This window comes from Lepidochelys kempii, chromosome 9 (assembly GCF_965140285.1).
Source record: "Lepidochelys kempii isolate rLepKem1 chromosome 9, rLepKem1.hap1, whole genome shotgun sequence".
NCBI classification, from domain to species: Eukaryota; Metazoa; Chordata; order Testudines; family Cheloniidae; genus Lepidochelys; species Lepidochelys kempii.
In genome coordinates, this window is record NC_136388.1 from 13,526,642 (window position 1) to 13,550,129 (window position 23,488).

General features: G+C 41.2%; 1 protein-coding gene across 4 annotated transcripts in view; it reads right to left on the reverse strand.

Annotated features, from left to right (window-relative positions):
• NAALADL2 (N-acetylated alpha-linked acidic dipeptidase like 2) overlaps nt 1-23,488 on the reverse strand; it is a 920,300-nt gene that overhangs the window by 40,943 nt on the left and 855,869 nt on the right. For all 4 annotated transcript variants that reach the window (XM_073359348.2, XM_073359349.2, XM_073359350.2 and 1 more), the window contains one exon: nt 6,386-6,479. In XM_073359348.2, the coding sequence (XP_073215449.2) occupies nt 6,386-6,479 (94 nt within the window). The remainder of the gene's footprint in view (nt 1-6,385; nt 6,480-23,488) is intronic.

Consider the following 23,488-nt stretch of genomic DNA (forward strand, 5'->3'; position numbering starts at 1 on the left):
GACCGAATGGCTAGGCAGCAGTTCTGTGGAAAAGGACCTAGGGGTGACAGTGGACGAGAAGCTGGATATGAGTCAGCAGTGTGCCCTTGTTGCCAAGAAGGCCAATGGCATTTTGGGTGTATAAGTAGGGGCATAACCAGCAGATCGAGGGACGTGATCGTTCCCCTCTATTCGACATTGGTGAGGCCTCATCTGGAGTACTGTGTCCAGTTTTGGGTCCCACACTACAAGAAGGATGTGGAAAAATTGGAGAGAGTCCAGTGCAGGGCAACAAAAATGATTAGGGGTCTGGAACACATGACTTATGAGGAGAGGCTGAGGGAACTGGGATTGTTTAGTCTGCAAAAGAGAAGAATGAGGGGGGATTTGATAGCTGCTTTCAACTACCTGAGAGGTGGTTCCAAAGAGGATGGTTCTAGACTATTCTCAGTGGTAGAAGATGACAGGACAAGGAGTAATGGTCTCAAGTTGCAGAGGGGGAGGTTTAGGTTGGACATTAGGAAAAACTTTTTCACTAGGAGGGTGGTGAAACACTGGAATGTGTTACCTAGGGAGGTGGTAGAATCTCCTTCCTTAGAAGTTTTTAAGGTCAGGCTTGTCAAAGCCCTGGCTGGGATGATTTAATTGGGGATTGGTCCTGCTTTGAGCAGGTGGTTGGACTAGATGACCTCCTGAGGTCCCTTCCAACCCTGATATTCTATGATTCTATGATTGTGTTGGGTCCCAACAGCACAGGTTTTAGGTTAGGTGCTAGATTTTGGCTGATTCTAAACGGTTTGCCATACAGGCACACTTCATATGTCTCAAAGTACGTTAGACAATATTAACCATCCTAAAGAATCAAATGATAGTGCAGTCTTTTCATAAAACTGTGAAGTTTAATGTAAGAGAAACAATAATCTAATCACAAAATCTATAAAGTAACAGAAGTTTAATCTTTATGCTACTATTTACCTTCATAAAATCTCTTACTTTACTCAGAACCCTTCTCTTTCTGTTAATAAGCAATCAGCAGCCAACTAGAACTTATTGGTGTCATAATGAAAAAGGAAAGAAATGTATGCTTTGATCTAGATTTACATGATGCTATCTCCTGCTGTTTTGAATGCAAAAGATGTGAGACAGTTTGGTGCATTTGGTTTTTAGTGATTTCTTGAAACAGATTAACAGAATCACTGTGTTATTCCTCTATTTTCTGACATCCAGTAAAATATTGTATTTTTTCCCCTTAGATCTGAACATTAAGTTTGGGTTTTTTGGATATCAACAAACTAACTCCATTTTTGGTGTGGATAAACGTATGCTTGAATCAGCTCAACAATCTCATTAGGGCCCAGTTATAGTGTGTAAGTATAAAATTGCACCCTGCAAAATCCACCTGACAGTTTAAAAATATCTACTGAGAGCAACAAAGTGAAAGACAAGGCAAATTTATGGTTAGAACTGGTTCCTTTTAATTTTGAAATATTTAGGTCTCTGCAGAATGTGTATGATAAGGCCTAGATTATGTCATTTAGAGCCACTTTAGGGGGAATTCTGGCAAAAAATCCCTTCTTGAGTTCCAAGCAGTGAATAGAGATGTTACACAATGTCCAGCTCTCCATCCTCGGCCAGCAGTGGTAGCCATGGCCCCTCCATCTTCATGCCTCCTTTTGGAGCACCCAGGAGAAGCAGTAAAAACACAAGCAAAAGAGGAATGATAAAAATCCCCTACCCATATCAGCAAAAGTGCAAGGACCATATACGAGTAATGAAAGATATCGAACAACCCAATGGAAGCATCATGTCCAGCTAAGGATATCCTTACATAGTCTATGCATAATAGATGGACTATGAATGCATGATCCTTGCACATTTAGTTTCATCAGCAGTGTTTATATATCAAGCAGCATGCAATATTTAGAATTGTCATTCTTAATATAATACAAATGATTGTGCATATCAATCAAGCCTCTCCAACAGTGAGTGTGAGCTTAGGGGAATAGTTCATCATTCTATATCTGGAAATGAGGCCATGTAGACCACCCTTTTTAACATAAAAACAAGGGAATGCTTACACTGGAATTTTTTGTTTTAAAACAATGTGATAAGTATTTTGCCCTCAAACCCACTACATTTCATATAAAATGATGAGCTATATATACTGTGTGCATCACACACTAAAACTGCACTCATTATATTAAACAAACAATTTATTTAATAGTCTCTCATAAAACCTTAAGTATTTATAGATATTGAACTCATAGGGAATTATAAGGGCATGAGAAATCATATTATCCTAAGATAGTGGACTTCACTGATGGGACAAAGTGTGATTTATGTTATGTATAAACACAGAGGCTGAAACTGGAAGGGCAGATGATTCAGAAGAAAAGGATGTGTTAACTAATATCATTTTAAACATCTTGTGACATCACCCTAGAGAAAAGAAAAAAAATTACAAGTGTTATTTCACTTAAGGGAAAACAAGGGCACTTTATTATTCTGCATTTTCTATTCTTTGTGCTGCACACTCCAGTATGAATCATGATGAATCATCTAGCTAGTTATTTAAAGTTGTTAAATAAATAAAAATGCAGGTACCAGAAAGAGACTTGGGAGCCTGCACTCTGTTGATCACTGAATTATACAGCTGACGTTCATTACACATGGTGTATGTGGATTTTATTCAAAGATAGGTGACAATGGATAGATATTTATTCTAGACAGCTGGATTGAGTGCAATAATGTTTCTCTTTAACCAACTGCCCTTATAAAAAGGTAGTGGTGGAGGTTTAAGTATTTAAAAATTACATTTCTGCCCTCTGACAGTAATACATTTCTTCAGGACCACTTGGAAGAGCATGACTGGTCACAAGCAAATCAACCAATTAGAAAAGCCCTTTTGACATGGATGTTTGTGAGAAACAACTGATTTGTTCTGTGACTGGCTAGAGTCTGCAGGACCAGTTAGGGTACATTACTATCTTGATGTTTAGAAGATTTTGCACATTTAGAAAATCTTCTAAAAGCATCTCTATAAGTCTTCTAAATATAAATCTTCTAAATGCTTTTATATAGTCATCAGTAAACCTCAAAGAACTTTACATTATCCCCATTTCACAGATGGAAACCTGAGGCACAGAGGTGAAATGACTTGCCCAATGTCACCCAGCAGGCCAGTGGCAAAGCTAGTAGTCTCAGTCCAGTGGTCTTTCCACTAGACCACATGGTTGCTATGTGATTCCTCAGTGCCAGTCCTCCTTCCTGTATATTTTGCTACAATGGAATGGGGATAATGGTCATGCTTGAAATGTTTACAGTGTGTGATTACTAACAGGGCTGGTGAGAGAAATCTCGTCCCTGCTCTATATCCCAAAACATTAACAGTTTTATTACGTGGCTGCTATAGTAACAAAGTGTGAAAGAAGACCTGGGTCTGTCTCTCCTTCTCCACCCCGCAACATGTAGCCCCCCACCACTTCCAGCTCCCCTTTCCATTCTCATCCCATTAAGCCATGAACTGGTACTACAGACACCATCAACACGAAAGAAGTTGCTCCATTCTGTCTCCTGCCCTATGCTGCTGCATACACACATCACAGGCTGCAGTTTACTGGAGGGCCGCACGCTACGTTGGTTATATAGCCCAAGCTGCACACTGAGGTGGGCCTCTCACTCCCACTACCCACCTCCATTTGCTGCTGTTTGCCCCAGGCTTCTCCAGCCATGGGTCAGGTCCACTCAGTCCATCTCCCCTCCAAACTGGGGTCCTCCCACAAATGCTGGCCAGCTCTCCCCACCACACAGGTCCTGTTGGGATCCAGGAAGAGGGCGGGTGGAAGCTCGCTTCGCCACAGACCACCAGTTCGATCCCAAGATCCAACAACCACACAGGTGATAGGCATCTTAACTATTCATTGTCTGGATTTCAGATGTTGTTACCTCCTTTCCCCCGCTCATCCCAGATCCCAGCTTGCATGGAAGGACAGGGACAGGAGCTCATACTCTCCAAGAGGAGCAGGGTCTCCCACATCCCACAACACACAGTGGGCAAGGAGAGGGACTGTAGAGAGGTAGGACAATGTCAGATCCCAGCACAGACATGAGGGAGAATTCAGGGCTGATTTATGCACTCCTAACCCCCAAATTTCCTCTGCAACCCCTCACGTTCTCCAACCCCTCCCGTGTACTCTCCTTTCACTGCCTCTAATCCCTACCTCTTTTCCTGACCACTCTTCTCTCCCTTACCACCCATTTGCATTTACCTCCCTCCCTTGTACCCCATCCCTAGCTGCAGACACAAACCCTTCTCCCCCATTCCCACCTTCTCTTGCATCCCTGCTCCCCTCTCCCCTCCCAGTGAGCATTCCCATGTGTTATTTTCTTTTCAAAAATAGTTTCAGCACCTTCTGAATATGCTGCTGTACTCAGATTACATTTCCCCCAAACAAAAATGTCCCTTTCATAGAGGCACTGGAACTATGCCTGCTTTTTTTACTTCAGATTTCTGCCCTGGGTTGAATTTCAACTCACAGGGCTGGATTCGTGCTCAGATTCAATGACCATAACGTAACCTCAATCACCCAGGTCATGCAATGTAGAGGTAGTTTTCCAGAGAGCTGTATCTTGGGAACCACTTGGTGAAATGGTCCCAAATTTGGATTACTAACAATCCTGTAGCTCCATGATGCACATCACATTTCAAGGCAATATGATTAACTATGTGGCTTTTACAGCACTTAGAAGAGTCCGTCTTTAAACAGAAAGCTGGTTTTAACCTGAACTATACCAGAACTGTCATTCTGCTACAATACCTTTACTAAGGGCAGAATGTCAGCAGATTGTGTCTTTGGACGGCTTAAGGGAAGGTGATGGTGTCTCATGGCAAGGACGGATGTTTCTCAGCATCACAATCATGCCTCGCGTGGCAAGTGCTTGCCATATTTGGCACATCTATGAGCACCAGAGGAGACAGCTTGGATGATGGGGAAGGGGAGCTGGAGGTGTCAAGAAAGGCCCGCTGACGGGCGTGGGCAAAGGTGGCAATTGCCTAGGGGCCCATATGATTTTAAAGGGCCCAGGGAAAAGTTCCCTGTAAGCTCTGTGGCATCTCAGCAGCCTATTTAGTGCCACGCAGGCACTCAGGGAACCCACCCAGGGCCTGGCCCCAAACCTGCTGTGGAACCCCTCTCCCGGCCCCAACTCTGCTGTGGTCTGGATCTTCTGTGGCCGGGGCAGCCCAGCCTGGACCCAGGCGTGGCCAGCCCCAGCCCGGACCTGCTAGGGCCATGGGGAAGGGTGCCTAGTCTGCAGCCCCAACCCTGGAGCTGCCGCAGCAGGGAGAGGCGCCTCTCTCCTCCAACCCAGGTGCTGCTGTGGGGCGAGAGAGCTGGGGGGAGTACTCTCTCCCCGCCGTAGCCTCAGAGCACCCTCCTGCACCCAAACCCTTCATCCCCGGCCCCACCCCAGAGCCTGCACCCTGAGCCGGAGCCCTCATCCCCTGCACCCAACCCAGCCTGACCTTTGTAACAAAAGGTGCTCCGTCACAACCATTTGCCTCTAACACATAACCCTTTCCAGGGCCATGCACTCCAGTTCAATCCTTTGTGAATGCTCCAGGAAACCATCCTGCCACACTTTTGCCTTTGCAGCCCTCTGTTGGGATGAATTCACTAGTACTGGGAACATATCCTCTTCTCTCCCCACCTCAATTGGAGACATATCTGCCTCTCTATGGGTGATAATTCCCCTGTATGTGTAGGCCATGATGCAGCAAGTGCTGAGGGAAATCTCTACTTTCCCGGTACAGGAATTGTTTTTTTCCCTTCCCTCAGCCTGTGATCCAAACACACAGACCAAGGTCATTCAGTTTCAAACACAGCGCCTTCAGGATCTAACTGATAAATCAACTCAAACAAATTATTCAACAGTATATTATCCTGCTTCCTACTGGCTGTGAAAACAGAGGCAAGTTGGAGTGATCTGCTGCCAATGTGAACTAGTGTAATAAATAAACAAGCAAGATGGCCACTTGTCAAATGGTGAAAGTTACAGAGCCTAAATGGCTGTGAAATTCAGAGTCCCCTTCCTGCTTGTACTGAATGTAGCATTAAATGGAAAGAAAATCTTGCAGCTCAGTCATGGAGGTTGCTTACCTTTGACAGTAATTATGAGATTTTAATACTAATTATTGATTAAACTGTTTTAGTAAGACCAGAAGAAATGTAAACAATTTATCCTATGTTAAACTAAAATCATGTTTCAGTCAACGTCATAGAAAGACTCTGTTTGAGTAACAAAATCAGCAGGTATTGTTTACTCTGAAACTGAGAATCTCAGTATTGAAATGTAGGTGACCCTTTTTTTATGTTAGCTGAGATTAGTCTTGCTCGAACAAAATTACCTTTAAGCCTGTTCTGAACTTCTAATGCGATGTCCAGGGCATTAAAGGGCAGAACTGGTTCACTGGCAATTTGCAAAGTCACCTCTCCCGTTAGCTGAAAGAAATCAAAAGAGATTAAATAATTTCTAACCCATTTAATACTCCGCATTTCATTTGGAATACCAGATAACTTCATTATATTGGTCTGCCAGGGAAGCTGAATAAAACACACAGCTTTTTAAGGACAAACTGAAAACACACACACACAACACCCATCATTAACCAAATCATTCTAGTACAAAAAATGTATAAAGAGATTATAATTTATGACCACTTCTGTTCAGTGCTTTCCTATGGCACAGGATACTATTGGAGATTTTTTTTAAGAAAAAATATCTTCTTGTATTTCTAAAAGTGGGAAGCAAATTTAAAATGTTCTTCTTTTTTTTTTTTTTTTTAAACAGCAGACAGATGAACTACTAAGACACAAAGGGCTGGATCCAAAACCCAATGAGGTCAAAGGGAATTTTTTCCACAGACTTTAACAGGCTTTGGAGCAGACTCTTAGCACAGAATCACATTAATACAAAGAAACTGAGCTGAGTACTCACAGCGTCTAGGGAATATATGATGGTTTGACATGAATAACAGCTTAAAGAAGGTTTCAGAGTAGCATCCGTGTTAGTCTATATTCGCAAAAAGAAAAGGAGTACTTGTGGCACCTTAGAGACTAACAAATTTATTTGAGCATAAGCTTTCGTGAGCTACAGCTCACTTCATCAGATGCATTCAGTAGAAAATACAGTGGGGAGATTTATATAAATTTACATAAAGATTTATATAAAATTTTTTGAATGCACATATTCAGATAGGAAAGTTTTTGAGTAAAAAGCATCGGGAAATGCTGCTTTTTGTGAAATATCACAGAGGTGCTGTGGAAGAGAAGTAGCACAAGAGAGGAAATTCCCAAATACAACAGAAATCTACAAAAATCAGGCTTCCATTATGGGTGCTGAGCACTTCAAAGTTCAGCCCTAAACTCTGATCTCAAATGGTCAAAGCCTGCAAATCCTTCCTTGTGCGAATACCACATGTGAAATGGACTCAGTTGCCCTAATCACACGTTGACATGTATAAGTTGTTGGGGAACAACATGGCTCCAGATCCACTACCCTACTAAATGAGAATGAACCGTGGGCTTTTCAAAGATACATATACTCCACATATATACGTCCTAAGTATTGGGATACTGTCTGAAATATTTACACTTAAAATCAACGTTGGCTCTTAATTTGATCAATACAAACCTTCTCTAAATTTTAATTCATGATTACATAAATTTCACTCAGCCTCCACACATCTCTGGGCTATGAATGCTATGAGACTGTTGCAGCTTCTGTTCAATGCATAGTCTGATATAGAAACATTTGAGACTTGAAAAGCACTGGAAAATGTTTCTTTTGTGATATATCAGAAGTGCTATGGAAGACAAGCATCCCAGGAAGTTGCTTCCCCTTTCACCTTCATCCCAAATAGCATCAATTTTGATTATGCTAAATTCCTCCTCCTATGTATGTTTCTCAGAAGCAATTTTGTTTTGCTTCTCAGCTACAAAAGATGAACGCCCTATTGTGCTATCCATTCGATTAGGCAATACCAAGAAAAAAAAGTTATGACTGAAGCAATTTGCAAATCTCATAGTAACGGTTTTACATATCGCTGTGGACGCTTTTGTATGTTTGTTAATGAAGTAATTGTAGTGTTTATTAAATCACGTACATGGTAAGTTAACCCAAAGAAATCAATCACTGAGAGGAAAGCTCAGAGCATTGATTTGAGCCAAGTGAGTAATAATCCTTCAGAAACATACATCAAGCCCATGTAATGCAGCAAGACAGAAAAGGCCACTGATTTCTTATTTACAGTCTTATTTTTGGATAGTCTATCCCCAGAGAATACACATGCAAACTAAAGACGTGTTTCTCCCCCCTTCAAAACATGGTTCAGACTGACTACTAAATTATTAAATAGAAGGCTACTTTAAGGAAAGGTACAGACAACATTACGTTCACAAACTGAAATACTAAAAAGCAAAATAATAATAGATTCCCCCACCACACATTACCAGTTGTAATTATTAATGACAGCTCCTCACACAACAATCATAATACACAATAACTGATGCAACATACACACAATTATCCAGTCTGAAGAACAATGTTATAGTTAGTATACCAATTGATTGTGAGCTGTTTATGTTCTGTGTTTTAGTATGGAAAAAAAACACTGAATGATATTTCTATTTCACTAAAGCTTTGGGTATCTGTTGAGAAATTGTTTTCTGTAACCTTTATAGTGCAGATCCAATTATTTTCAAGAGAAATGCTAGTATAAAAGATTCTGATAATAGCAGAATGCTACTGGGTATGTTACAAAAGGACTGAAAGGGGAGTAGGATACGATTATTTCCTTGAACTGCTGCTTCCATCAAAAAAATTTTGAATATTCAAAATATATTTGACCTTTGCTGTACATAATCATGTTTTTCATGCTGTTTCACTGTCCAGCTAAAACATAATAAGAACTGCTGCAGGTGATCCATTGACAGGCAGACATGAGACCCTAAGCAAAAGAAGAAATCGTACAAAGCTCGATGGATGACAGTAACTGAGAAATTCCCAGGGATGAACTGGATGCCTCATCTTGCAAACACCTATTACTAGGCACAGTTCTTACTAGCCTATGTAGTCCCTTGACTTAAACAATGGGAAGCACTGGCTTAGAGACTAGACCTGGTAATATTTGCAGCATCAGACACTAAGTATCTAAGTTATGCTTACGAAGTATCCATGCACAATCACATAGTTGAAAGCACAAAATACAATTAAAACAAACCCGATAGGCACAAGTTATGGGAAGGCTCTTCTGTCCCAGCCATATTTGCCTTGACTTAAAATCCAACATATAGAAAATATTAATTATGATTATTTTGATCTGACAAATGTAGTTTGGTTTCTGAATTGAGGATACCTGGGAATGTGACAGTCAATAATAAAAATGGTTTTCTAAATTTAAGGGTTCTCCCCCTGGCTCTGCTCTCTTCCTTCTGGCTTCCAATGCACACACATCCGCCCCATCTGTACCTCCTGGAGTTGATTCCCCTAGTCTGACCACCTATCCCTTATGCCCATAGCTTGCACCTAAAGACCCTTCCTACTTTTGCCTGTCTCCTCCTTTGAGCCCGCTTACTCCCTTGCACTTCCTCCGTTCTGTCTCTCTCACCTCCCCAACAGGAAAGCCCTAAAGCAGCTGTGCACTCTTCTCCTCCCTGCTCCCCTGCAACACCAGGCAGGCTGGACATAAGCAGTGGGAGAATTTCAGGCCACCCACCACTAGCCACTGCCCAACCCTCCCCAATGGGGCCAGGTTTGAGAAAGCCTCTCTTAAGAGGGGATTCAGCATCACATGACACTTTTTAGGGTAGCTGTATATTTGGATGTATTTTTCCTCCATCCAGTCATTGAAATCTTAGCACATCTGCTCATCAGGGAGCTCTGCTTGCTTGCAGTTTTACCCAAGTTTCATCCAGCTCACGGATCTAAATGAACTATAAAAGCTAGCGCTCAGGGACATCATGTGGATTTGTGACATTCCCTGGAGGACTCGAAGGCTATAAACAATGAATGGATTACACGCATCTATATATGTAGTTTTTCACCTGTGACAGATGTAATATTGGTAATATTCCTCATTTAATTCTTCACCACTTTCTCCAAGTGTACTATCTCCTATTCTAAACTGGAAATATTCTGCACTTTAACTTCCACAATATCTGAGGAAATCCAGGCAAATGGATTTAAAATGGGCAGGGGGACTGCAGTGAAGTGAATAGTATGTCACACTCTTCTTATGGCCACTGAGGCAATCACAGCCCTTGTGGTAGATCACAACCCCCAAAATAGAATGTAATATGCCTTTACCTTACCTAATATGCATGCCTCTTGCCACAAAATGCTGCAGCAGTAACTGCTACTTGTTTACTGTTTCTACAAATGCCGTGTCCATCCTAACACCTCTAAGTACTTTCCCCAGCATGTACAATCTAGAAAAAATACAAAATATAAACTTGCCATAGCCAAGAGTAGGTAACCCTGACTAACAAAATATATAATCAACCATCAGAAAGCTTACCTCATCTGAACATCTCAGAACCCAAGCCAACCCACCATCCAACTCCCAACACAAAACCCTGAGATGCAGCAACAAATCTGGAATCTAACAAACCAGTGGGATTAGCAAATTCCAGATTTGTGGACCACACATAATGTCCTACCACTTAGTTTTGTCCCCAATGAAAGGAAAAACATTTTAGCCCCACAAAGTCAGGAGAGGAAAGATAACTCTGTTAATCTTGAGACCAATGCTGTTTTTACACCAACAAATTGGACTCTTACACAATTATCAGTAATCCAGTATTTATTTAGGGCCTGACCCAAAGCCTATTGAAATAAGGGGCGGGGGGGGGGGGGCTCATTTGACTACAATGGACATCGGATAAGACTTTACTGATTATTCTTGTGTTATTTTGAGCAAATCAATTATTTTTGGAGATTTATATTCTAAATGTGAGATGTTTTATAAATTTCAATTTATTTTTCTTTTTACTATCCCAAAAGATGTTTTTCTTGTTACTTGATTTATGTTTTGTCCGCAAAGCAAAGATAGTTACAAATTTCTAATATCAATCTTACAAAATTCCTGTGCGTTTTGTCATAGGTTATGAATTAAATGTCTGTTATTCTGACATATATTAAATATGTAATTGCAGCAGTCATATATAGGATATGGTGATCATGGAAGTCACATACACAGTTGGAGGAATAGTAGCATTTGTTTTTCGCTCACATGTTTGCTAGCTGAGCTATTGTTTACTTGCACGTTCAGACAATGGTTTTGTATTCATGACATAATACCTCAGTCACGATGGCCCATATCCTGCAACGGACTGCACTGTCTGGCAGAAAAACAGCTTGGAAACCTGACCTGGCCAGGACAGAAAAAAGACAGCACAGAACAATGGACAGCCCCCACCTCCACATGCAAACTGGTGACCACAGTGATCATATTTCACAGACATCGTGATTGAAAAGCCTGTCCACAGTGAAATATTCATGTAAGAACATAAAAACATAGGCATGGTCATACTGGGTCAGACCAGAGGTCCATCTAGCCCAGTATCCTGTCTTTGGACAGTGCCAGATGCCCCAGAGGGAATGAACAGAACAGTGATCCATCCCCTATTGCCCATTCCCAGCTTCTGGCAAACAGAGGCTAGGGACACCATCCCTGCCCATCCTGGTTAATAGCCATTGATGGACCTATCCTCCATCATCTAGTTCTTTTCTGAACCCTGTTATAGTCTTGACCTTCACAATATCCTCTGGCAAGGAATTCCACAGGTTGACTGTGCATTGTGTGAAAAAAATACTTCCTTTTGTTTGTTTTAAACCTTCTGCCTATTAATTTCATTTGATGGCCCCTACTTCTTGTGTTATGAGAAGTAGTAAATAACACTTCCTTATTTACTTTCTCCATACCTGTCATGATTTTATAGACTTCTATCATGTCCCCCCTTAGTTATCTCTTTTTCAAGCTGAAAAGTCCTAGCCTCTTTAATCTCTCCTCACATGGGACCTGTTCCAAACCCCTCATCATTTTAGTTGCCCTTTTCTGAACCTTTTTGAAGTCCAATATATCTTTTTTTGAGATGGGGCTATCACATCTACATGCAGTACTGAAGATGTGGGCATACCATGGATTTATATAGAGGCAATATGATATTTTCTGTCTTATTATTGATCCCTTCCTTAGTGATTCCTAACATTCTGTTCGCTTTTTTGACTGCCGCTGCACATTGAGTGAATGTTTTCAGAGAACTATCCACAATGACTCCAACATCTCTTTCTTGAGTGGTAACAGGTAATTTAGAACCCATCATTTTATATGTATAGTTGGGATTATGTTTTCCAATGTGCATTACTTTGCATTTATCAACACTGAATATCATCTGCCATTTTGTTGCCCAGTCACTCAGTTCTGAGAGATCCTTTTGTACCTCTTTGCAGTCTGCATGGGACTTAACTATCTTGAGTAGTTTTGTATCATTTGCAAATTTTGCCACCTCACTGTTTACCCCTTTCTCCAGATCATTTTTGAATATGTTGAACAGGACTGGTCCCTGTACAGACCCCTGGGGGACTACACTATTTACCTCTCTCTATTCTGAAAACTACCGTTTATTCCTACCCTTTGTTTCCTATCTTTTAACCAGTTACCAATCCATTAGAGAACCTTCCCTCTTATGCCATGACTGCGTACTTTGCTTAAGAACCTTTCAAATACAGATAGATGTGCCAAAATACACATCAGGATACGGTCTGCGTGGCATTGCTATTCTAGCACAGAGCTATCCCACAGCTTAGGAGTTATTCCTTTTTGTCAGAACTGTGCCCGAAGACTAGCTACATGCTATGCAAATCTCAGCGGGTGCAAATGTTGAGCCTGTATTTGTAATACCTTTGGACATTTTTAGCTACACCACGTGTAAAATGCCAAACAGACATCTCAGAACTGTTTATGTGCCAAGTTACGAACAAAATAACTTAAAAAGCCAGGTAAACTGCTGTATTTACCCTTTTGTGAACACTGTTCTTCAGCACTGGATTCACTCCGATTCTATCTGCTACAGCAAATTAGAAACAGGTACTTGAAGTTTGAATTGAGCATTAGCTCCTCCTTTACATGTCAGTGTATTACTATACTGGACTTCCTATCCTCTCCTGTACATGATCATTTTGTTCTGTGTTAGCCATTACACAGTTAGCGGCTGTGCCTTCAGAAAATGACCTTCTGATCTGCATGCACATATCATCATGTATTGGAGAAAATGAGTACATGCCCAGAAGCTGATTTTACTAGACACACGGTGATACACTGTAGAGTAAATAAAGGCGGAGCAGAAATTTACAGTAGCTGTGGTCTAGAAGACAGAGTCCATGGTTGGGATTCAGGAGACCTGGGTAGTATTCCCAGTTAGGGTTGCCACCTGTCCAGGTTTTCCCAGGATCATTTCTTTTTTTGAGGTAGCTGTCCCGGGAAATTGATAAATCTTCTCAGGACTTGAAAAGTCTTGGTTTTTCTCAGCTGAGTTCCCCTCCTAGCAGCAGCCTAAGAGGTGACTTATCTTCCGCCTCCTCCTCCTCGAGGGTGCTGCTGTTCCTCCTCCCTCACAGCAGCTGTTAACAACTGTTAAGAAGCTGCAGCTTCCCACTTGATCAACAAGCTGCTGAGAGCAGTGAAAAGAGCTTAAGGCAGCAGCCCCACAGCACGCTGCTCCTCACCATGGTGGCAGCTGTTCCTGCTCAGCATGGCCCTGTTTCCACTCCCCAGAACCGTCTCCTACTCCCCTCCCTTCTGTGCTCCTCTACCCTTGCTAAGGGACATCCCTTTCTTGTTTGTTTGGTTTTTTGCGCCTCAAGAGTGGCAACCTTACATTGATTCATTGTGTGACCTTGGATGCAATGCTTGATTTGTGACAGAAGAGGTGAGGGGACCCAAGCAATAATGATGGCATCCTCTGCACAGTGTAACCCAGTACTCACTATATGTACAAGGTCATGCCTTGCACGCCACTGACAGAAGAGGTACCAGGGGTCTTCCCCCAGAATGATAAGAGCCCCATCAGAAATTAAGATCTGCTTGGATGATGAATTTAAACTCTGGGGCTCAGTTTTCCAAAATAGGCAGCTGATTGGTCATGTTTTTTTCTCTTGCATCTATACCCATGGGTGGACAGTTGAGGGTGGGCACAGAAAGATAACATGCTGGCTGAGTTACTTGGAATATGGGGGGAGGAGCGAGTGATTTGAGTAATTCAGTTTTAAAAAGTAAATCACAAGACACATTTAAAATGATGCTTTTATGTTGCACGGCCATTATTTTCTATCTTGCTTAATTGTCCTAATTATCAGCTCTTCATGGCAGGGACATCTTCCCTCTTCCCATATATATGTACAGTGACTAGCACAATGGAGTCCTGATCTCGCTTGGGGCCTTTGGGAACCACCACAACACAAGTATCAATACTAGGAGCGTCCTGACCTTAATAAATCATAATATTCTGCATATATTTATTGATTTTCATAGGAGCATCTTGGTGTTTGACAACCTCAAATATTTAAAAATCACGAGTGACTCCAAAACTCATGAGATTTTTTAAAAAATAAATGTGGGTTCTTTTTATTTGCCTTTTGGTTTTTCAAGCTTTTGTCTGCATGAAGGATGATGTTTGTTTGGTGTGCTTTTTTTAAAAATAAAAGCAGAGGTTCTCATGCAATAGCATGATTCTTGCAGCCAGGACTGTAAGAAAAATACGAAAAATCATGAGATTCACGATAAAAATCAAAAGAGTTGACAATACTGGAATCTGAACATGCTCTATAAGCATTGCTTATACAATCAAGCATCACTGGACCTATTATTGCACCCATTTATAGATGGGGAAACTAGAGCACAAAAGTAGTAAAGTGACTTTCCCAAAGATCATACAAGAAAAGATGAGGCTGAGGCAGGAACATGACCCAATTTCTTTGACCTCCTTTCTTTCTGCTTTACCCCACAAGACCTTGTGTGGTGTGTGTGTGTTTTGGAGGGGGGAGGGGAGAAACTAGAGGAACATCTGCTTAAAAAGTACAACTGGAAAAAATAATAAATTAAGCTTTGCCTACCTAGTCTATGGGGAAATGTGGTCTAGATGAAATTACTATGAGGGGGTGCACCGCTGGTTGAAAGACCATATAAAAAGTGTAGTTATCAATGGTTCGCTGTCAAACTGGGAGGGTGAATCTAATGGTGTCCCACAGGGGTCAGTTTTGAGGCCTGTACTATTTGATATTTTTATTAAGGACTTGGATAATGAAGTGGAGAGTATGCTTATAAAATTTGCAGATGACACTGTCAAGGTTCCTCCCCCACTCTGAACTCTAGGGTACAGATGTGGGGACCTGCATAAAAACCTCCTAAGCTTACTTTTACCAGCTTAGGTTAAAACTTCCCCAAGGTACAAATTCATTTTATCCTTTGTCCTTGGAATAACCACTGCCACCACCAAACTCTAACTGGGTTTACTGGGAAATGTAGTTTGGACACGTCTTTCCCCCCAAAATCCTCCCAACCCTTGCACCCCACTTCCTGGGAAAGGTTTGGTAAAAATCCTCACCAATTTGCATTGGTGACCACAGACCCAAACCCTTGGATCTGAGAACAATGAAAAAGCATTCAGTTTTCTTACAAGAAGACTTTTAATAGAAATAGAAGTAAATAGGAATAAAGGAATCACCCCTGTAAAATCAGGATGGTAGGTACCTTACAGGGTAATTAGATTCAAAACATAGAGAATCCCTCTAGGCAAAACCTTAAGTTACAAAAAAGACACACAGACAGAAATAGTCATTCTATTCAGCACAATTCTTTTCTCAGCCATTTAAAGAAATCATAATCTAACGCATACCTAGCTAGATTACTTACTAAAAGTTCTAAGACTCCATTCCTGTTCTATCCCCGGCAAAGCAGCATACCGACAGAGAGACACAGACCCTTTGTTTCTCTCCCTCCTCCCAGCTTTTGAAAGTATCTTGTCTCCTCATTGGTCATTTGGGTCAGGTGCCAGCAAGGTTACCTTTAGCTTCTTAACCCTTTACAGGTGAGAGGATTTTTCCTCTGGCCAGGAGGGATTTTCAAGGGGTTTACCCTTCCCTTTACATTTATGACAGACACCAAGTTGGGAGGGGTTGTAAGCACTTTGGAGGACAGGGTTAGAAATCAAAACAACCTTAACAAATGGGAGAATTGGTCTGAATTCAACAAGATAAAATTCAACAAAGATAAGTGCAAAGTACTTCACTTAGAAAGGAAAAAAAATCAAAGCTAGGTGGTAGTACTGCTGAAAAGGGTGTGACGGTTAGGAGTCAACAATGTGATGCAGCTGCAGAAAAGGCCAATATCATTGTGGGGTGTATCAACAGTCGTATCATGTAATACACAGAGGTAACTGTCATGCTCTACTTGGCACAGGTGAGGCCTCAGCTGAAGTACTGTGTTCAGTTCTAGGTGCCACACTTTAGGAAAGATGTGGACAAATTGGAAGGAGCTTAGAGGAGAGCAACAAAAACTATAAAAGGTTTAGAAAACCTGACCTATGAGGAAAGGTTAAAACAATTACACAGGTTTCGTCTTGAGAAAAAATGGAGGCAAGACCTGGTAACAGATTTCAAATATATGTTAAGGATTGATATAAAGAGGATGGTGATCAATTGTTCTCCATGTCCACTGAAGTAGGATAGGAGAAGTAGTGGGCTTAATCTGCAGCAATGGAGATTTAGGTTAGATACTAGGAAAAACTTTCTAACTAAGGGTAGTTAAACTCTGTCATAGCCTTCCAAGGTAGGTTGTGGAATCACCATCATTGGATGTTTTTAAGAACAGGTTCGACAAACACCTGTCAGGGCCGGTCTAGGTTTACTTGGACCTGCCATACTGCAGCAGGCTGGATTTGACTTCTTGAGGTCCTTTCCAGTCCTATGTTTCTATGTTCACAAGCTTTGGCTGTAACTAAGTGTAGTTTTGGTGGACAGATTAAGAAACAGGAGATTTATTTTTATTTTTTGCTTAAACTTTTGTTTATTTATTTTTAAAACAAAGGCTGTTAAATTACCCTTGGAACATTTTTATCAGCACTTATGGAGCGACATATGTATTATTTGTTCTTCCAGTTTAAAGCTGCCTCAGGACTAGGTCACATACTGAAAATCAGAGACAGATATTTATATATTTTTAACACTCAGTTCAACACAAGTTATCTGGCAGCTTGCATTTCAAGTCAGCAGAGGGCTCTCTGAGAGAAGCAGACAGTGACTCTAAGGCTACAATAGATGAACTAGAGAATAATTCACAACAGATAGCTGTTTCTGAACAAGGGAAAGTATTAATCATACTATGAAGTGTTATAAATATTAAATGCATTACTTCAAAAGGAAAACATTTCACCTAATATCAATTTATTCTCAGTTCAGGAAATATTGATCAGGAAGTAAACGAGTTAATGGACAAAAAATTATCTGTGTGTGTGTCTATACACATACACACCCACCCACTACATTAAAACAACATTAAGGTTGCAAAGTCAAGCACTCAGAAGTTAGGAAATGCTAGAATTAAGATTCTGTGCAACCTTAAGACACCCCTGGTGTGTATGCATTATGATACAGTCTTTAATTACATACTCACATACTATTTTTCCTACAGGATCCCTGCCTCATTCAATGCTTGTGATGAACAGTGCTCACTTAATAAGCAACTATACAATATTTTATTTCCTCCTTGTTGGTCTGTATGTGGTCCAATGCCTTATTTACATTTTATTCAAACCCTGCCTGAAGACAGAATTGTTTGTTTCCTTATGGACTTTTCTATGGCATTTTTCACTATAGTGTGAGACAAGGGAGTATTATTGTTCCCCATTTACCAGTGGGTAATTGAGGCACAGAGACTAAGGCAAACACATCCACTGCTTTTGGGAGCCCAATTTGATGCCTAGTGCCTGACTTTACCGAGTAATTTAGCATTATGCAATCATTTATATGTTCAAAGCACAGCTCCATTGATATCAGTTGCAGCTGTGAGCGCTCAGCACTTCTGCAAATCAGACCCAGGTTCTCAAGTCAGGCATCTAGAAAATAAGTAACCATAATAATGTTCTTTAACACAGTTGTGTGTGTGTATTTTATATATAATTTAAATGTTCTCAATTTCTAATGGCAGACCATAGCCCAGCCTATAAGGGTACACAGGACAGGCATAAGGGTAAGACAGACCCTGTTTATCTTGCTCCAGGGGGAATCCTGTGCCACTACTTACATGCAGAATTCATGTCCTCCACAGATTCTCCCCCCCCCCCCGAAAATAGATTCTGCTGGATTCTGCTGCAATTAAACCTTTTGCCCACCAGGGGCACCTATGGCCCCAGAAGACAGGGCAGTCATTTCAGGGTCAGAGCAGTCAACCACAGAGAGGGATGAGGCAGTGGCTGCCTTCCTCACAGCGCCCTGCCCTCCTCAGGTGAGGAGACACAGGATGTAAAGGGGATGGACAGAGGAGGGCACATGGGGCTCCTGGGGGCGGTCACAGAGTGGGGTTCAGAAGGGCTAGTGGGAGAACAGCATTGAGCCAGGGGCTGAATGGGAGTGGGGTGCAGGGACACATGGGGACAGGAGAGGCTAGGGGTCAGCCCCGGTCTGTTTGGGGGAGGCTCCCCAACTCCCTAACAATCCCCCCCACCCCCAAAAAAAACCCTCCCTGTTCCATACTTCTCCCACCCACACCCAACAATCCACCAGATTCACCCAAGGCTCCTTCCCAGTAATTAGTTCCCTCTCCCTCAGCTCCTCTGTCTCCCTGACTCCCCCAAGCCTACGTACTGCTTCTCAAGGGTGCAGGAAATACATTTCTGTATTGTAGTTTAAATTAGTTATTACTCAGAGTTCTGTATTAATATGCCTAATAAGGAATCTATTTGTCAAAAAACATTTCCTGAATCTTTTTTGTATTAGTAGAGACACTCTTGCTGACAGGTATTTTGAAATAAGTTACCAAAATAATTGAAACTGGCATGATTGTGTTATTTTGACAAATAAAATATACAGAATTTTGCAGAATTTTATAATATTGTGCACAGAATTTTCGGGTTTTTTGGTGCAGATTTCCCACAGAAGTATTATCTCCATTCACCTAGATGGCCTACTTGCATTACCACTGCAGGTCCTGCTGAGGGGGTGTGACAGTGTGTTTCTGCATTTGTAGGTGCGTGGGGATGCGGGTAGAAATGGGCAGAGCCTTAGCTCCTTCCCTCAGCACACTGGCTGGCATAGCTGAGTTGCCATAGGAATTAGTAATCTGCTAATGGTCATGGCTTTCTGAGGCACAGTTCCTTCCATGAGCTGCTCCTGAATAGCCTCACTACATGCCACCCATTACACAAAGGTGGATGCAAAGGGACAAGCTAGCCTTAAGTATTTTATTCTTGTTTTGTACTGGTAGATGAAGGGAGAGCAGAAACAGCATGTAGAATCATTGGGGCATGCATGTAACTCGCATTACTACCAATAAGGGTTCATGCTTATAGCTATTTGTATCTGTTAAAATTCTAATCTTTAGGTGCACCCAGAATGTAATAAACCAACAGCGAGAAGGCCCCTCCTCTAAAACCTCCTGCTATTACAATCATTCTCAGTTAGGTTTTTTTCTGAGGAATGTGGGCTAAATTAAGTGTTACGAACATGCATTGAGGAAGGGGTACAGTAAAATACACTTGACTTTATGCCATCATTCTGTATCCATAGCTCATGCCAATAAAATCTTTAGCCTTATAAACTATGTGTTTTTCTACTATATCTCAGGGAAAAGCTTTTATTTTTTTAAGCATTTTAAGAGTTTGTATGTGTATTAATTTATGTATCCCTTCAACTGTAAAGCCAGGTTGCCTTGGTTACCATGTGCAGGCCTGAATGAAACAAATATAGAAGATTGCTTTTAAATCCCCAAAATTTTGCATAATACCTTCCCCATAAATCAGGATGCCACAACTGTACGGCAAATGACCTTGTAAATTTCTGAATTTCTTTGACACACCTTTGGATCAGGGAAAAGAAGGGGGAGAATGTTGGATCCTTTTTAAAACAAACAATGGTGACAGAAGCTGGTTAGTAGAAGTCTCAGAGAATCTGATTAGCTGCGTGCGGGTGCATGAGAGATGGGCAATGGTGCACAATATGTTTGCATATATCAAAGATATATAGTTTCCATTAATTATTTTAAGCATAATTTGATGACAATCATACATTTACATAGCATCCTGCATCTTGAAGGATCACATAGTGGGTGACTATCAAAACTGATATATGAATTACAGACCAGTTTCTCTTGTTCCCACACTGAAACAGTCACATTTGGGGTAAAATGCAGCAACTGTTTAACAGTGCACAGCCACACAACAGCACAGTTTAGGATAGGAAGTGAAGAATACCTTTTCCAGTTTAAATTATTAGGTAGGAAGAGTACAGTTACCAAGACAGAATTTCCCTAGGACAATGGAGTGACTTCCTGTTATGTACTGTTATGAAAAACACCACAGGATGTTCAAGATGGCATGTGGTCATCTGGGATATCCAAAAATAACACCACCAGAAGCACTGTGCCCACCAGTATTATCTGTGGCCTTGGTAAGTGAGTGCCACCTACGGAACAGTCAACATCACTTCCTGAAGCACCTAAGTGTTTATTAGGGGGCTCCTATCTGAGTCCTGATTCAGATCAATCCTGCATAGTTATAAGAACTGACAGGGTCACAGCACAAAGTGGCATGACTTCAGAAAGCTGAGTTACACCAACCATCATTTTCTTAGTGGATGTATGCCATTCTACACAGCAACAGGAATCAAGCAATCATGATTCGCATTCAAAAGGAGTAGTGGTAAAAATACAGCTCTAATTGCATATGCTGTCATAGGGAGGTTCAGAAGTCCTGCAGCAGCAGCAGCTCCAGCTTGACAAAAATAATTTGCACAGCAAATAATACTTTGCTTTAAGGCCCTGATTAGTCAAGGAACTGCGCACTTGCTTAAAGTTACACACATAAACTAAGTATCTTGTTGCACTGGGGCCTATGCAGGATCTTCCCTCCAAGGACGACAAAGTGCTTGCCAAAGTGCCAGTTCATCAGTAAAGACCACTCTTATGCTGAATCTGTAAGATTCAATCCATCAGACTAAAACTTCTGGCACTGTAGAAGCTAGATGACAGTCACCAGAGGGGAGCAATAACAGAGAATTCAGTAATAGGAAGCTTGAACCATAGCTTACAGTATAGGGCCTGATAAATCCCTCTAATCACTTGCCATTTACAGAAATGTATTTGATTTAATTGAACTTATAAAAAAGAGCATCTCTAATCATACCTCATCAGCACACACTTATTATTCAAAAAGAAGCCATATGTATTACCAAGCACTCTTAATTAAAATAATGCATATAATCCGCTTTGGTATCTCATAGTCTTTTTCCTTCTGATTATTCTATAGTAAATCTTTTCCTTCCATCAATTTTTAAAAAGTATTTGTTCTTTTTCCCCCTTCTGTACACTGATTCCATTTATAGACTCTTCAGTGTTGATGATCATAATGTCAGCAACAGGAAATGCCTTTGCTACTATGGCAGTGAGATGCATAACCCTTCAAGCCTCAGTGCATAATTATGACCTTCAAAATATTCAGCTATATTGGGCCTGACTCAGCGTAAAGGTTAGCAAGGAGAGGCTGAGGAGATGCTGTCCTGTTTTCTGCAGCTTGGAGCCTTCCCCAACAGGCTGTCTGTGTCCTGCCTGGCATGTGATCCTCACTGACCTTGACTTCTGATGAACATCCAGAGTCCCAGGAGAGGCTGGGTGCCAGGAAGAAGTTAGTCCTAGGACTAGAGGAGTCAGGGTTGAAGAGAGTCAGGGGCAATAGGAAATAAAGGAAGAGTATGAATCTCTGGGCTGAGGGAGCAGAGAAGCAACTGCAGGGAAGAGATAAGGCAGTGGGATTTTGGGGACCAGGGTCATGGAAATGTATCACAAATTCTGTCTACACTGCTTAGATTCAGTATTTATGAAAAAAGTCAGAGATGTCTTTTGTCTCCCCCTCCCAACACACCTGACTGTGTGTAAGGTTGGTAGTATTAGTCTGAAAAACATTCCCCATCTCCCAGTGCATAGTTATGTGCATTTTTTCACTTTGGTCACCCTAATCGGTGAGGACTGGCGTATCGGCAGCTGACTAAAGACAACACATTAGCACGGAGGGACAGAGACTGGCCTACTACAATACCAGGGAACCACAGGAAGCTGCAGGTATGTAGGATTGTAGTCACCAGAGATGGAAAAGACTGCTAAGATTATCAAGTCCATCCCTCTTCAGGGACAGCATAAGACAGATCAGACACTAAACTGATACTTCATTAAACCATAGTCAAAATGAAGGACTATACAACACAGAGGTTATTTCCAAGAGACTTTCCAAGGAGGCTCAGTTTGAATAGCCTATTAGGAAACTCTTTTAATTAGGGCTAAATTCTGCTCTGACATGCACACATGCAATTGTCATCATTTCTAGCTAGGTGTGTAACCTTGTTGCTCATGGCCTAATTCAAATATACAATTTATGTGCACTTGTTCCAGCTATATTTTTTAAGAAGTATGTCAATTCAATTTTGTGTAACTATAACTTTATTTATACAGAGCATGATACTTAGAATAAGAGGCAAGCACTAGACTGATATCAAGACTGATTAATACCTTTGGGAAATGGAGAGGAGAAAACACCCTCCAACTCAGACCACTTTCCCCTAATTAAACCATGCAACTTACCAAGTAAAGAAAAATTTGTTTTTGTGTTTTGTTATTTTAAGAAAACATTAAGGCTGCATATGTTTGGGATTGAGTGAGCTCCCCTCAGGCTTTGTGACAATGCCTGGGCTGACAAACTCCATAAGCCTTAGGAAATCTCTGAAGTACCTGCTGAAGTACCTGCTGAAATACCTGCTGAAGTATTTTTTCATTAGTCTGCATGCTCCTGAGGCTACTGATTTACCTGAAAAAACAAAAACAAAAAACAAAAAACATCCCTCATCTTTCAAATCCATCCCCGAGTAACAAAGAAGAAAGAACTAAGCAGCAATATTTCTCATTTCAAACTATTTATATGACTAGCAAGAGAGGAGACTTGGAGAAATATATTGAGCTATATATTGTTACAGTCCCATATGAATCCTGAGACCCAATAAAATTGCAAAAGGATCTGAAAGCAGAAGCGAGATTTATGCCCATGTTTGGCTTCCTAATAACTGACTTGTTATAAAAGTTATTCAAATTGTGATGGAGATTTCATTCCATTGTGCTGTCTTCCCACATGTAGTTTATTCCTTCCATAGTGATATACTAATGTAGACTCTGTGTTAAAACAATAATGGCAGCAAC